Here is a 14,673-nt window from a genome sequence, read left to right as displayed (position 1 = left end):
CTGTGTAGCTGGTCTGGTCCAGAACTCCCTAGGACAATGTGTTGGCCTCATACAAGAATCCTCCTGAGTGCTGGGTTTAAAGGTCTATGGCCATGTTCAGGTAACAATATCTTAATGGCTAGTAAAAATCATGGTGGACTAGTTTTTTCTCTAGTTTTATAAATCAAGCAAATAAACAAAAACTACCTACTACCTACTTGTGATCAGATAAATCCAAGTAATAGGGTACATATGCCAGATCTTCAGGTCTCCAGTGCTGCATATTTAATACAACAAAAGGGGGTGCCCCATGGCAGAAAACTCGTTGGGAAAATTCTCTTAAGCCACCACACCTAAAATGAAAATTGGGCATGAACATTATTATTCATGGGACAAACTGCTTCTGTTGAGAATTTAATTTTCTAGTAAGCATAGTTATACCATTATAATGGATAATGGAATGACTGTTTATTACCTTATTTTCCTAGTTCTGGAGGTTTATAGGGTTCTCTATACTACAAGTGATACTTTAAAAATTCCTGGAAAAGTCGACTGTTTATATTTATATTAAGTTAGAAAAGCATGAATCTGCTGAACCATCAAATAGCTTCTATTTATGCATACGGTTTTCTCTTGAAGGTGGACCCAATAATGACTGAGGGGAAATGCCTACTTTTTAGGATCTTCTATTAACATGAACTGAATTCTCTCTCTCTCAGTAAATTTTAAGCATACAGATCAAATACAACTTTACAGTAAAATCTCGATTAACCGGAATGCTCAGGGCACAGTCCTCTGATTGGAAATCTTAGTGACTATACTAAGTTAACCAGAAAATCATTTACTTCAGTACCTGTTGCTGAACTATTTAGGTTCTTTTTTTTCCTTAAGAGTCATTAACATATGTATCTTTTATATTTCCTTCTTTTATAATCAAGATCTTCTATGGTTTCATAAAACCACTCTTCAAAACATTAACTCCTAATGCACAAAACAATGTGGACATAGAAATTTCTAAAAGATTGGAATGAATGTTTATGCCCCTCTTAACTTCTTTTTAAGTGTGTTAAGTTTTTGGTTGCCATTTACCTTTATCCTAAATGAGGAATGCAGAAAAAAGTCCATTTAATTGAGGGTCCTGATTAGCTGGGTTCCGGTTAACCAAGGTTTTATTGTACCTACTCAGCATGAGGAAAAAGAGAAAAGGTATTTGCTTTGTATTCATCAACTGGCAATAGTAACATATTTTATACTTAACATCTGATAATAAAACACAATATGTGATAACAAACTGAACTACATGAGGAGCACTGAAAACTGTCAGGCTACCTAAATAGTTATGCATTGCTATTTCAGATGTGTTTAACTTCAAAGAGCTTATTAGCCTAGATTTCTCCATAATACAATAGAAATACTTTCATTTCAAATGTCTATCATGAACTCACCCACGCTCTTCACAAAGTTCAATCTTGGAACAGAATAACTCATCCACAGCCAGTCGTATCAAGTTTCCATGTGGAATTTCCTGGGGAGGACTACAATAATAGCAAAATGCAAGTAAGAATGGCTTTTAACAGTTCACTACATTACATTTTAGAGGCCAATGCAGTATGAGCAGAACTAATGATGAAAACCATACAACCTCTGCTGTCTTAGGGCTTTTTGGCTGTTTCATTTAAGAAAGGACCTCACTCCTGTAGTCCATGATAGCCTTAAAGTCACAATTATCCTTTTGCCTCAACTCCTTGCATGTTGGCATTACAGTCATATAAAAGCATACCTGACCAGCCTTATGTTTTAGGCAAATACTATAGAAGCAGCTGAACTAAATAAATACTGCGTGGATAAAGTTTCCATGATCCTAATGTAAGAAAAATATTTCCTGATAAACTGATAATTGACACCATCTTATCAGTAATACAGGAAAATAGATGACACATATGTATATACAATGAACATTTCTAGTCTATGAAGCTGTTTTTTTTTGTTTTTTTTTTTTTCCTGACTAGAGCCAGATTCACCTCTGACAATGTCTGGATTTGTTTGTCTTCCCCCAGAATTAGTCCTTTTCCCCACCAGGAGCCTTGAGACTTAACGTCTGCCATCACTCCAGCAGGTCTTCCCAGCTAGGCTGCCCCTACCATCTCTTACTATCCTGGGAGTCTGTGTTTTCTCTGAAAGCCAAAGCCACTCAGTGTTAACCGTTCTCAGACACAGCCTTTCCAGATATGAGATGACAAACTTGGAGTTTCTGTCTATAAATGTGCCACAAGAGATTATTTCTTCAGTTTTCTTGTTCATGTAGAAGTATTCTTCCTGACAGAACCATTTAAAAGATAAAACACTCAAAGCACTAAAGTGTTCTTTGAGTGGCTAAATCTTTGGTATGAAGAACCTAGTAAGCTCGGACCAAGAACGATTCACTTTGCTTATTGAATAATTTTATCTCCTTGCTACTAAGAAGTTACTGGGTAGTTCTGTAAATAGACACATTATAATTAAGTAAAAACTCACTTAAAAATAAATGTGACAAGACAGAACTGAGAGCAGCTTACTTTATACTAATTGTGCGCTGCTGATCTTCCTGCACTCGGGTAGGGCAGCGCCAGTTAGAGCAGTAACTCTCTTGAATGGTAGACATAAGATTTTCAAGATTTTTTGTAAAATTATCATGCTCGTTCCCAAACAAATCAATTACTAATGAAGCTTTGTGAACTTCGGATTTGTATTGCTGTTTTTCCATCTTGTCCCAAATCCAAAGCAACTTCACAGTTGTAAAACTGTAGGTGTCCATTAAATAAAGAAAACAGTCGACAAACTCCCTGCCGAGATGCAGGGAGAGCTCCCTGGGGAAAGTTTCATTTTCATTGAGAATGACGTACAGTAACATCAAGAATCCATCTATGGTGCAGGTATTTTTCAGTCTGATCTCAACATAGAGGGGTGTACAGGATACTGCTTTGCGGCCAGCTTTGATAGTAAAAACTCCTCCCCAAGGAAGAACAGGCCTCCAAAATGATCGATCTTGGTTATAGTTATTTTTAATTGATGCTTTGATCTCTTCAAACAGTGTCTTCATCCTGAATTTTGAAAGTGAAAAAGAAAACATAGGAAGAAATGAGATTCATATCATTGAAAATGACTCTACTTATAGAGTCAGATTCCCAATATGAAAATAACGACAATTTAATGCATTTGCTGGTATGGGGCAATATGCATTGATCCCAGGAACACACAGAAGGGTGGAAAGATAGAACTGACTCCACAGAGTTCCTCTCTGATTTCCGCATGCATGCTGTACTATGTGTGGCCATGGACAGATAGGCACACACAAATTATTTTTTTTTAAAGAAGTGAGCTTTGATACCTAGGTTTTTTATTAGTTTTTAGTAGACACAGGGCTGGAGAGATAGCTAAGTAATTAAGAGCACTCATTGTTCTCGAAAGATGACTTAGGTTCGGTTCTCAGTACCCACGTGGAGGCTTACCGCTGCTTTAACTCCAGTTCCAGGGAATCCAGTTCCCTCTGCTTGCCTCTGTGAGCACAAGGCATGTACACTGTGCACACACATACACACAGATAAAATACCTGAATACACAAAATTAGATGAATGTTTAAAAACAGCCAAATCCCTCTTTTTAAGGTTTAGAATAACCATCTGATGGGCTGTTGTATTAATTATATTAGTTTTTATGTGTGATATAGGAAAACCTTATAATAAATAGAAATACAGTTATTAGAAGGTATAAACTTATGAAAATGTCATAGAGAAACAGTACTTTGTAAAGTTAATATGTGCTAATAAATAAAATTACATATTTTTTATTCTTAATGTAGATCTCTTTCTACCTCCTCAAATAAAAGCTGTGCTTCAGTTCCTTGTTAATAAAGGCAGTTCCACTTAAGAAATTGAAATGATACCCTCAGATATTTTCAGGTACAGAAGAGCAATATCATGGTTTTTATATTAATTATACTGCAAAGTGTATCTATACTATAAAACAAGTATATAATGATGTTGCTGTAGATGAAGGATAATCTGGCATTTAACTTAGACAACAAAAGAGAAGTAACAGCACTTCAAACAGTAGCACTTTGAGATGTTTATGTGCATCCTAGAATTGTGCTAGTCTGCATTTTAACTACAGAGGCCATGTTATGAAACTCCCAGAACTTAATATCCTGATTCTTCCCTCTGCCTGTTCTGGGAATAAAATGGAGTGTCCTTCCCCTTTAAACTGCTTCCTTCCCTTCTCTTAACCTTGAGGACAGCCAACCACTGTTTTTAGAGTCACTGACACTATTTTAATAAAGGTGTTTGCATCCTATGTATGTTATGTAAGCAATTTAAAAAAAAAAGTCCCTGTTGAGAGTATTTTGTAAAAGTAGCTTCACTTTACTTGGGGACAAATAACTATAAATGACAACACTGCTTTCTAATGTTACTTTCACAGAGACGTTTAAGGGGATATATCTGAGCCACAAAAAAACAAGACAAAACAAAACAAAAGAAATGGCTCAAGTCAGTGTCACATGGACTACCTTTTTCTTTTTTCTTTTCTTCAAATATCACATCCTCCTGAACCCAACACAAATCCAACTCTAAACCTGAGTTTTATGTACAAAATTAACTTCAAAACTATTCTGTGGTAGCAAATTCTACTCTACATTAACGTGTACACTGCATTCTAAATTATCTAGTACTATATTTGGTTAGAATCCCGGGTGTTTATATATAGACTGTTAACATTGGCTCTCATCAATCACTTTGAAATAGCAGAGTGTAACAAATCTGGAAACAAAAGGAAACACGTTTCTTAAGATAAACTGATCAGTTTCATTTAGAGTTAAAACAACTAACAACAACAACAACAACAACCCTAAGGCATTCAAGTACTTTTTTAAAATGAGAAAAACTTTTCATTATCTGAATTTTATCTCTTCAATTTTAAAGAATTTTTGTAGCAAGGTTTAGGTGCTTAACTTTGGATTCCTAAATATTATTCTGGAAAAGGAAGCCTAAACCCTAGCGTATCTGTTGAAATTATTTCTTGAAGGGTAACCAGAGCTCTGAAAAGCAATGATTATAATCTGCACTCCATTTAGACCGCATGATATATAAGGCACGAACCTAACTTTAGAGGCAAGGCTGGAAGATCTTGGGAACACTTAAAAATTCTAGCAATAAGTCGGTCCGTTGTTCAAATGTAAATTGCAGTAAAACTTTAAATAAAACTAAAAAAGGGAGAGATGGCTGCAAAGAGCTTTAATGAAACAGCTTGGAGTTTCTGGCACTGATGGATATACAGAGCTGGCTCTTACCTGCCTCCATCCCAGCGCCTTGAGCTGGACTGAGCCTGGGAAACTCCCCAACCTCAGTTTCTCCACCAACAGGACCCCCTTTTCCTGAGCTGTCATGCCCAGGGGTCCACTGCATTCCCCGGAGGACTCGACCACCTGTCGCGGGAACCGGAACACCGTACTCCCGAGGGGCACGGGACCTCACGGTCCTGGGGGTGGGGTGGGTGGGGTTGGGGAGGGGCCCACGCCCGCGCGGCCACGCCCACCCTCCCGCCCGGGCATCCAAGCCTCCGGGCCGCTGTCGGCTCCTCCGCGCCTACCTCCCGCGGGACCGAAGACCGCCGGTGCCGCCGCACCCGTCGCCGCCGCCGCTCGCTCATGGAGAGCTCCGGCCGCCGCCGCCGCGGCCGCCGCATCTACCAGCTCCTCCGGCTGCCTCGGCCGGCCCCGGCGAGCATGCGGGCCTCCGGCACGGCCTCCATCGCGCCCGCCGCGGCGGGAGCCACCGCAGCCGCAGCGCCCAGCCCCACCCGAGCGGCCCACGCAGCCGGGACCGCGGGGCGCGGCGCGTCGCTTGTTACGGAGCAGGATTCCGCGGGCCGCCCCCTCCCCCCAGCCCGGCCAGGCCAGCCGCCGGCCGCGAGGCTGCGCAGGCGCGAAGGCCCCGCCCAGCGCGCGCGTGTCGGGTGTGTTTGTGTGTGTGTGTGTGTGTGTGTGTGTGTGTGTGGTTGTGTGTACAGCCTTCAGACTTGTCCAATCCGAGCCGGGATCAGGTGTAGGAGGGCGGGTCCTGGCGCAGAGGGGCGGGGTCTCAGCGTGACAAGGTGGTTGGGGCAGCCGGAAATGGGCTGGGTTTTCCCTAAGGCGCAGCGGTCATGGCTAGAGCTGCTTTGGCCTTTTGAAGTTAGTACCAGTTTTGGACCGGTCTTGATTTTAGTTTGATTCTAGGTCTTTGGACTCCTTAACTCACAAAGAGAAAGCTTATTTTTTTCAGCATATTATGACTATAGGGGATAATCATTTACGTATGCATATGTATTTGAAATCGATGTATATGGGGAAAAAAGTTGAATTGGCATCTTAAATATTGTTTAAGATTAGCCATAGCAGTATTTTACAATGGAAGAGAAGACTATTAATACGTAGTAAAGCCTCATTATAGTGCTCAAAAATTAGAGATGTTTCCACACAGCAAGTGACAAAGATAGATGTTCAAGTAGAAGATGTTTTAATTCTAGAGTTTGCAGTTTTACCCACAATTCATTTTCATTAATAGCTTTTTTAATCTTTGAAGAGTTAAGGCCCTGTGTGGCTCTGTAACTGGAGGGTACTCCTCAGAAATGCTAAGTCTACTCTCAATCAGAAATGGAGATGATGAGATTATTCAATCCAGTCTATGAATAAAGACTGTAAAGGGGTCCAGACTCTAGAATACAGGATGGCAGATTTGAAGAGCTGAATGCCAGTCCATTAGACGGGAGTTTTCACAGGATGAGCTTAAGGGAGATGGATGCTTTCTTGAACAATACCTTCTTGAACGATATAATCCTTATGCAAGGCTATACAAGGAATTTATGCACAAATCTCTCTAGATGGACTATGCAAGCTGGCAAAAAAAAAAAAAAAGCTTGAGTGCAGATAAGAGAGAGAAGAAACATAGTTCTCTAAGCAGAGGGAGGAAAAGGATTGCTTTGTCCAAAGAAGTATAAGTAGTAATTCCTACAAAGCAATTCTTTTAATTTTCTGGCCTTTGTAGTTTCTTGCTGCATTTTACAGTTGAGAATTACTGATAGTGTGATAGGTGAGACAAATTATTGTGTTGAAAAGGTTCACATGAAGTTAAATTTACCTTGGTAAAAGAACACCCTTTTAGAATATTTGTAAATGTTGTTTATTAAATTGTATTTAATTCACAGTCTAAGACATCAAGTGCATTTTTACAGTAAGTAGTTCATTGTTTTCTTAAAAGCAGATATAGAGCAGTGGGTGGAGAAGAACATCAAGATGTATCATTAAAGTGTGTAGTGTTACTGAGGTGTAACTGACATATGGAGCCTATTTAAAGTGCACATCGTTTGGCAAGTTTTGACATATGTGCATTTGTGTGAAGCCACAGATGAGCATGTGCTTCACTCTCAAGTATCCTTGTACTTCTTTATAATTTCTTCCTTCCTGCCCCCATACCTAAGCAACCATTGCTCTATTTTTAGTATATATTCATCTCCATCTTCTCAAGTGTTACACAAGTACTGTCATAGTAGGTACCCTTTTGTTTGCCTTCTTTCATGCAATGTAACTGCTTGGGCATTCATCTGTGCTCTCTAGACAGTAGTTTCTTTTTTTAATGCTAAGTATAATTCACTGTGTAGATGAGCTGCAGTTTCTTTTCTAGTCACCAGGTCATGGATAATCAGAGTGCATCTAGTCTCTTTTCAAGACAGCTACAATGAAAATTTTTGTGGAAGAAAGTATGTACATACACACATTGGCTTTGCTGTTGTGTGTGTGTCTGAAGTACTAGGATTGGATCACATGGTAGATGCATGTTTAATTTAAAAAATAATGATATGTTATCTTCCAAAGTGGATGTGAGATGGGGCATTCCCATCATGAAGGTTCTGCTTGCTCCGCATGCTCACCAGTATTAGGTACTTATAGAATTTTTCAAAGTGGTGGTTGGGACGATTATGTGAATTGTTACATGTTTAAAAGTAGGCAGGTCAGAATCTAGAGGGCAGAAGTGACAGAGGAGCTAGCTCTTAGTTGTCAGTAAAGTGGGGGAAAAGGACCCATGGTTAAAACTTCTTGAACCTTACATGTTACTGTAAGGATGGACTTTAGGGCTAAAGGAAGATGAAAGCTTAAGATGACAAAATCTGGAGCATGAATATGAGGGTTTAGAGTTGGGTATAAAAAAGCCAAACGAGACTGACAAGGAGAGAGAGAGACAAGGCTCTGGGCTCCTGTCCCCAGACTGTCTACCTGTCTGCCCTGTCCACCTCCCAAGCCTAGGAAGATATACTATCTATAACAGTATCTAAAAGATGCTATTGACTGTCCTTTCATGTACTCTTGTGTAGCTGCCTGCAGCCACACATATGAATGAGTTTTCTGGAATGGGATTCAGGGCTGAAAAAAATAAGGGTACCGGAAATGCGAGAAGGGGTTTGAAAAAATAAGACCGACACATGGTGTGCTTTCAGTCCTCCATCATTAATGAAGTCTCCTTGTTACAAGCCCATAGGTAGATAAAGCAAAACCCCTCCCCCAAGTCCATCAGACACTTGGCCCAATCAGCAGCTTCGTCTTCAGTCTCTGGAGGCGGGACTTCCGGCGTAACAGGAACTTGTAGAGAGGCGGAGCTATTAGCAGGAGGTTGGATAGAGGCGTGGCTATATGTGGCAAGGCGGGGTCTGACATAATCAGCCCTCAGCTGTAGGAGGGTCACACTCTTGCTTCTGATGTAGGTAACTAACTATAGCAGGCTAAATTGTAGTTGTTAACAAGAAGTTTCCACTTAGGAGATTGCCAGAGAGCACTTCACAAGGAGCTAAATATGAGAAAACCAAAACTGCAGCAACATCATTTTGGTCATGATAGGGTTAACTCTGTGCTGCTAAGGAAAAGTCGCATGGTGGTCATGTGAATGTGGAAACAAGGGGGAAGTAGTTTAATTAGCAGCAAGACCCTCCTAAAGTTCACAGTGGCAACACCACACCGGCCACAGCTTTCAGCAAGAGTAGACGGTCAAGAACAGCAGCTAATTAAGCACACTTCAAAAGTGGACTGAGGAGTCACAGCCTCTCCTCACAGGGGCCCATGAGGGTAAACAGTGCATGAACAGCACTCAATTATCTTCCTGGTTGGGCCAGGAGAACACATAAAGAGCATGTGGGCTCTCCATGGGCTTACCCCGTGTTAGCCCAGAGAAATAACCAGTCTCACACCAGCGACCTTAGCCTTTATTTAGTTTCTGCCGTAATCATTATAAGAACAGCAGAAAAGGGAGGTTGGTGGGTTTTCTACATGAAGAACCACCCTATTATGGGGAGCCTCTATTAATTTTTCTTCTTGCTTTCTCTCCATTTCTTACTTTTTTCTACTTCTCCTTAATAAAGCTTCCTTCACTCTGTGTACTCTCAGGAATGTCTGTTTCTTTCACCTTCATTGGTACGAGACAATGAACTTGGAAGTCCAGTCCCAGTTTGACCTTCAGTGACAGTGAATATTCATGCCCTGTTGCACCCTAAATTCTTGGGTCGTGCAAGACTAGACCATAAAAATTTCATCAAAATAAAAAAAAATCAGAATTCAGTAATGAATAATTGTAATGATAGCAGCCAACTCACAGAGAGGCCTTATTTGCTCGGTATGAAAACTCATACTGAGGTTCTTTTTGAAGTGGAACAATTTCAATCATTTACAGTCCTCAATTTTTCTCAGTGTGCCTGCTTTAAGTTAAAGTACACATTAGCATGGCTCTTGTCTCCCCCTTCCCTTTTGACATTAGGACCATTAGTTATTCAGCTTCCAGTTGCCCCAGCCTCAAGCCTTACACTAGAACACTAATTAGACTAATTGTGTGTCTATCTGAATGATGTAGCTAATACAGGGCCCGTGATTCTCTGACTGGATGAAAGCTTTTATATACTTCAAATCTCACTCTTTGGCTGGTCTGAAGGTTTAATTCAAGGGGTTGAATATAACATCACAGATGTGTCTGGTCTTTTCATATGTCCTGTTGTATAACTTCCCAGGAAAACAGATTCCATCTGCCCACAATTCTGTCCAAGCCTAAGAGTAAGTTGGTAGACTTATTGGGGATGCTTTGGGGAGTGTGCTTGTGGATTGACTTAAAGGTAGCTGCATCCCTGGGAAGAGGGCCCTCCAGTGTGGGAGATGGGTCACAGAAGCTGTATCCGTGGAGTTCCCTACATGCAGTTCTTCCTGCCAGTGTCTTCTCTCTCCAGCAACTGTTCACTACTCTGTACAACCTTGGAGAACGACTTTATGAACCTTGGAACTTCCCAGAGTTTCCTGAACTTAATACTTTTCATACGCTGTCTGGATCTCACCAGCCTTTGCTCCTACTGAAGTGAATGTCCCAAGGAAATAGCTGCTAGAATAATTAGTTCCCTTCCCTCAATGCTATGAGACCATAAAATGTTCTTTGCATGACTCTCTGAGTACATACATGTATTTGCATGCTTAATCTCTCCTGTGTCTCCTAAGATCCAGATGGAAGATGAGCTGTCTAGCCACTACTGCTTCAACAAATTTTGTCTTTATTATGGAGATGAGTTTACTGTATCACAACGTTTATTCATCCGACTAATTAACTTTTTATTTTACTTTTGAGCTGAAGCACACACACACACACACAGTATTTTAATGATCTCTCCTGGCTGTTTCTAAGAACAGAACTGTCAGCAGAGTCTGACTGCCTATCTAGGGTGAAATGTATTTTACCTGTCTTCTTTTCCCGAGGTTTGATCATCACAACATAATTCTGAGAACCCTTGGAGTCTATTTATGACTCCCCAAAATGAATGTAACTATGCATACCTTCTTGCTTCTAAGCCAGAGAAGACTGGTTAGTGCTATCAGAACAATACTTACAGCAAGTAGCTTCGTTTGACCAGTTGGCTATTCCTGCTTGCCAAGCAGATGCTCTTGGGTCAGGATCCACTTGCCTTTCTGAATTATTCAACATGTGTTATGTAAAAATGTGTGGACTCCACTCCCCTAGTATGAAGGAAAGCTCTTCACAAGTACTGCTTTACAGTTCTAAGAGGCAGTTGCTGCTCAAAACGGCCTTGGTCCCTGCCCTACTTTTGACTCTGTGGCTGTGATAAAATATCCCAACAAAGCAACTTTGGGGAGGAGAGGCTTATTTGAATTCAAAGTTCTGGGTTACAGTGCATCAGCATGGGGAAGTCACAGCAGCAGCAGGAGCTTGAGATGGGCAGCACAGCATAGCCACAGTCAACCGAGGCAGGGTGAATGCACACATGCTTATTTTCTCTTACACAGCTCCTGCCCAAGCAGGCAATGGTGCTGCTACTTGGGGACTCCATTTTTCCACATTAATTAAGACAATCAAAACAGTCCCCAGTAGACATGCCCACAAGCCAATCTGATTTAGTCTCTTATTGAGAGTCTCTTCCCCCTTGATTCTGGGTTGTATCAAGTTGATAATTAAAACTGTCACAACTTACCACCCTTTCAACCTGACACACAAACACTTCTCTTTATGTCTCAAGTTTATCTCCTAGTATAAAATATAGTTCAACTTTTAGAAGTTCTCAGAGTCTTTAAGAATTCCACAGTGCGCTGGGCAGTGGTGGTGCATGCCTTTAATCCCAGCACTTTGGAGGCAGAGGCAGGTGGATTTCTGAGTTTGAGGCCAGCCTGCTCTACAGAGTGAGTTTCAGGACAGCTGGGGCTATACAGAGAAACCCTGTCTCAAAACAACAACAACAAAAAAAGAATTCCACAATGACAGATTTCACTTTCTCCCATCTGAGTCTGCACAGGGTTGAAGCTCCTATTGCTACTAATAGAAGTGTTCACAGGGTGCATACCGGCTTCCCCCAACCAGAACCGAAGAGCTACAGAAGCAGCAAAGATTGTTTTTTGAAATAAATTGTTATTGGCTTTGTTAGAGGTCTCAGTCCTCTAGAAAAGTAGGAAGAACTAATTGAACCTTAAAGTGTGGCTCAGCCAAGCCTTGTCCAGAGGCTTCGGAAAAACAAACACCCAGGTCCCCCATCACCTTCAGGATGTAGAACACCCCAAGAACACAAACTAAAGTGACCCTTTTGGGAGTGCTTTATGGGAGACTGTACTCTTATAAAGACTTAATAGCAGACCCTGAGACTGGATAAATGCTAAAATAACTTACTGATTAGGAACAATTTCAGAGGGTGGTGAGAATTTGCTACCCAGGGTTTCCAGGCCTCAGATCTTAAGATCAAAACCTAAGAAAAGGTACTAATAAAAACTTGAAAAGAAGGTTCCCTGTCAAAGCAACTTACTCTAAAATGAAAGGGACCCTATATTGTCATCCTGGCTGCTCCAATGGCAGTAACGTAATTGGAATAGCTGGCTTTATCTTAACCCGGTTAAGTCTGTCCCCAGAACTAAGAGAGCCTACAGAATACTCCTGTGTGCCCACTGAAAATCTATACCTGCTCTTTAGAAAACAATCAATAGGGCCAGTGAGATGGCTCCGCGGGGAAGAGCACCTACTGCTCTTCCGAATGTCCTGAGTTCAAATCCCAGCAACCACATGGTGGCTCACAACCACCCATAATGAAATCTGATGCTCTCTTCTGGTGCATCTGATGTACTTACTTATAATAATAAATAAATCTTTGAGTCTGAGCGAGCAGGGTTGACCGGAGCAAGCAGAGGTCCTAAAGTCAATTCCCAACATCCAGATGAACTACCTGTACAGCTACAGTGTGTACTCATATACATGAAATAAATAAATAAAATAAAATAAATAAAAAAGTAAGCAATTGATAGATAAGTGAAACAACTTGTGATGATGTCAAACTTGCCCCTGAACCTGGTAGGGTCTTAACATAGAGAATAACTCTACAATTCCAAGCCTGGAAGTATATACCGAAAGCTACTACTGGGATTCCATGCACAGACCTCCAGAAAACCACCCTTTATAGTTTATGCCATCTAAATTGCCTTACTTACAAATGTACACCTCCCCCTCAACCCCTAGATTTTTAATAAGAACTCCTTTAGGGAGGTCCTTCGTGCCTTGGGGTATGTAAGATCATATATTTCTGTGGCCCAAGACAATGCCTCCCTGCCCCTACCAATCTCTAAAAACACCAGTGCTCACAAATGAGCAGCACCTTTGATCCCATTGGCACACCCTCTGGGTGGCTTGGTAGGAACAGGCAACTTTACAGTGGTGGAATCATATATTCAACAACAGACAAAAAAAAGAAAAGAAAAACAAAAAACCTGGCAGGACCATGAAAGAGACGAGCAGAGAATCTAGCCCAAAGTAGAAATCAAATAGATTTCCTGGCAGGAGTAATCTGAAATAGGAGAGGCTTAGATTTACTTCCTGCAGGGCGGGGTGGGGGTTGCTTATAATTCCAGGAAAAATGTTCCTTTTATGTGAATACATCTTAGCAAGTATAACAAAATGTCAAAAACATCCTGAGGCATTGAGGCAATTGAAAATTCCTCTCTGGTTTTGAAATCTGGGTACCTGATATCGTCACTCTTCCAGTTGCTAGCTGATGTAGAAGAAGGGACACTCAATGACCATGAATTTATCAGAGGTGGGCATATCAATCGGCTTGAGGCAATACTTTTGCTAGTCATGAAGGCTCTGGGAGGCAAGAGTACATAGATGCCAGTCAGGCAAGAGAACAAAAGCCTTCTGGCTTCTATTGAGTTGCTGATCTGTGTTTGACACTTCTGCTGCAGTGCACTGATGGATGTGCCATATTCAGCATGTGCAGGAGGGTGGTTGGGTTTGAGTTAAATTATAAACTAAACCTTTGATTTAAGGATAGTTTTGTTTTTGTCATTGTTGACTGTTTGTTGTTGGGTTTTTTTTTTGGTAACATAATGATCTCTGAACCAACTAGCATGCTATTTTTGAATAGATTTTCAGATCATCAAATAAACCTTTTGGCTAAGACACTCATCTATGTACCACAGTGTCTGTCAAACACAATTTTACTTGGCCTCATACATATTTTAATGGACAATAATTGGATAATGTGCATAACTGCTTTATGAGTTGTTTTGTTTTATTTGAGAAAAATAATTGGCTGAACATCAGGAGAGATTCTCTTCTTGCCAGGTCCATCCATTAATAATTTCTTTTTAAAGCAAATCAATGAATGAACGATTCAGTATTCCAGGAAATGTGTGTCAGTCAAGTGTTTATTTTTTAAAATGTATATTGAGGGTCTAGAGAGATGAGCCTGAGGTTAAGAGCACTTATTGTTGTTTCAAAGGATCCAAGTTTGATTCCCAGCATCCACATGGTAGCTTACAACTGTAATTCTAGTTCCATAAGTTTTGATGTGTTTTTTTGATCTCTGTGGGCACCAAACATGCATGTAGCACAGAGACATACATGCCAGCAAAATGCCAACACACTAAAATAAATGATTATAGCATTCAATCTATAAATGACTATAGAATGCTTATTCAAACAAATAAGCATTCTAAGAAGTCATCATTTAAAAATTCAAGAATATATATTGAATTTTTTTTTTTTAGCTCAAAATCTAGAAGAAGGGAAGTTTAAGGTCAGCCAATATATCTGGTGAGGGTTTTTCATGCTTCATCAGAAAATAGAGTAAGGAAATTAAAGGTGTGTGTGTGTGTGTGTGTGTGTGTGT

At 40.7% G+C, this 14,673-nt stretch overlaps 1 protein-coding gene across 2 annotated transcripts in view; it reads right to left on the bottom strand.

The window, feature by feature from the left end:
- The window catches only part of CUNH14orf28 (chromosome unknown C14orf28 homolog), an 8,034-nt gene extending 2,152 nt beyond the window's left edge, over positions 1–5,882 (bottom strand). Inside the window, exons 1-4 of one of the 2 annotated variants that reach the window (XM_031356802.1) lie at positions 5,602–5,882; positions 2,535–3,059; positions 1,425–1,514; positions 198–332 (exon numbers count right to left, since the gene is read on the bottom strand). In XM_031356802.1, coding sequence (XP_031212662.1) covers positions 198–332; positions 1,425–1,514; positions 2,535–3,058 — 749 coding nt within the window. In that variant the 5' untranslated portion in view covers position 3,059; positions 5,602–5,882. Of the gene's footprint in view, positions 1–197; positions 333–1,424; positions 1,515–2,534; positions 3,060–5,302; positions 5,418–5,601 lie in introns of those variants that run through there. The other variant, XM_031356803.1, reaches the window with a different exon arrangement.
- Positions 5,883–14,673: the final 8,791 nt, after the last annotated feature.

This window comes from Mastomys coucha, unplaced genomic scaffold (assembly GCF_008632895.1).
Source record: "Mastomys coucha isolate ucsf_1 unplaced genomic scaffold, UCSF_Mcou_1 pScaffold6, whole genome shotgun sequence".
In the NCBI taxonomy this organism is placed as follows: Eukaryota; Metazoa; Chordata; class Mammalia; order Rodentia; family Muridae; genus Mastomys; species Mastomys coucha.
The sequence above is the reverse complement of the archived record's forward strand: the minus strand, read 5'-3'. Positions and strand labels throughout refer to the sequence as shown.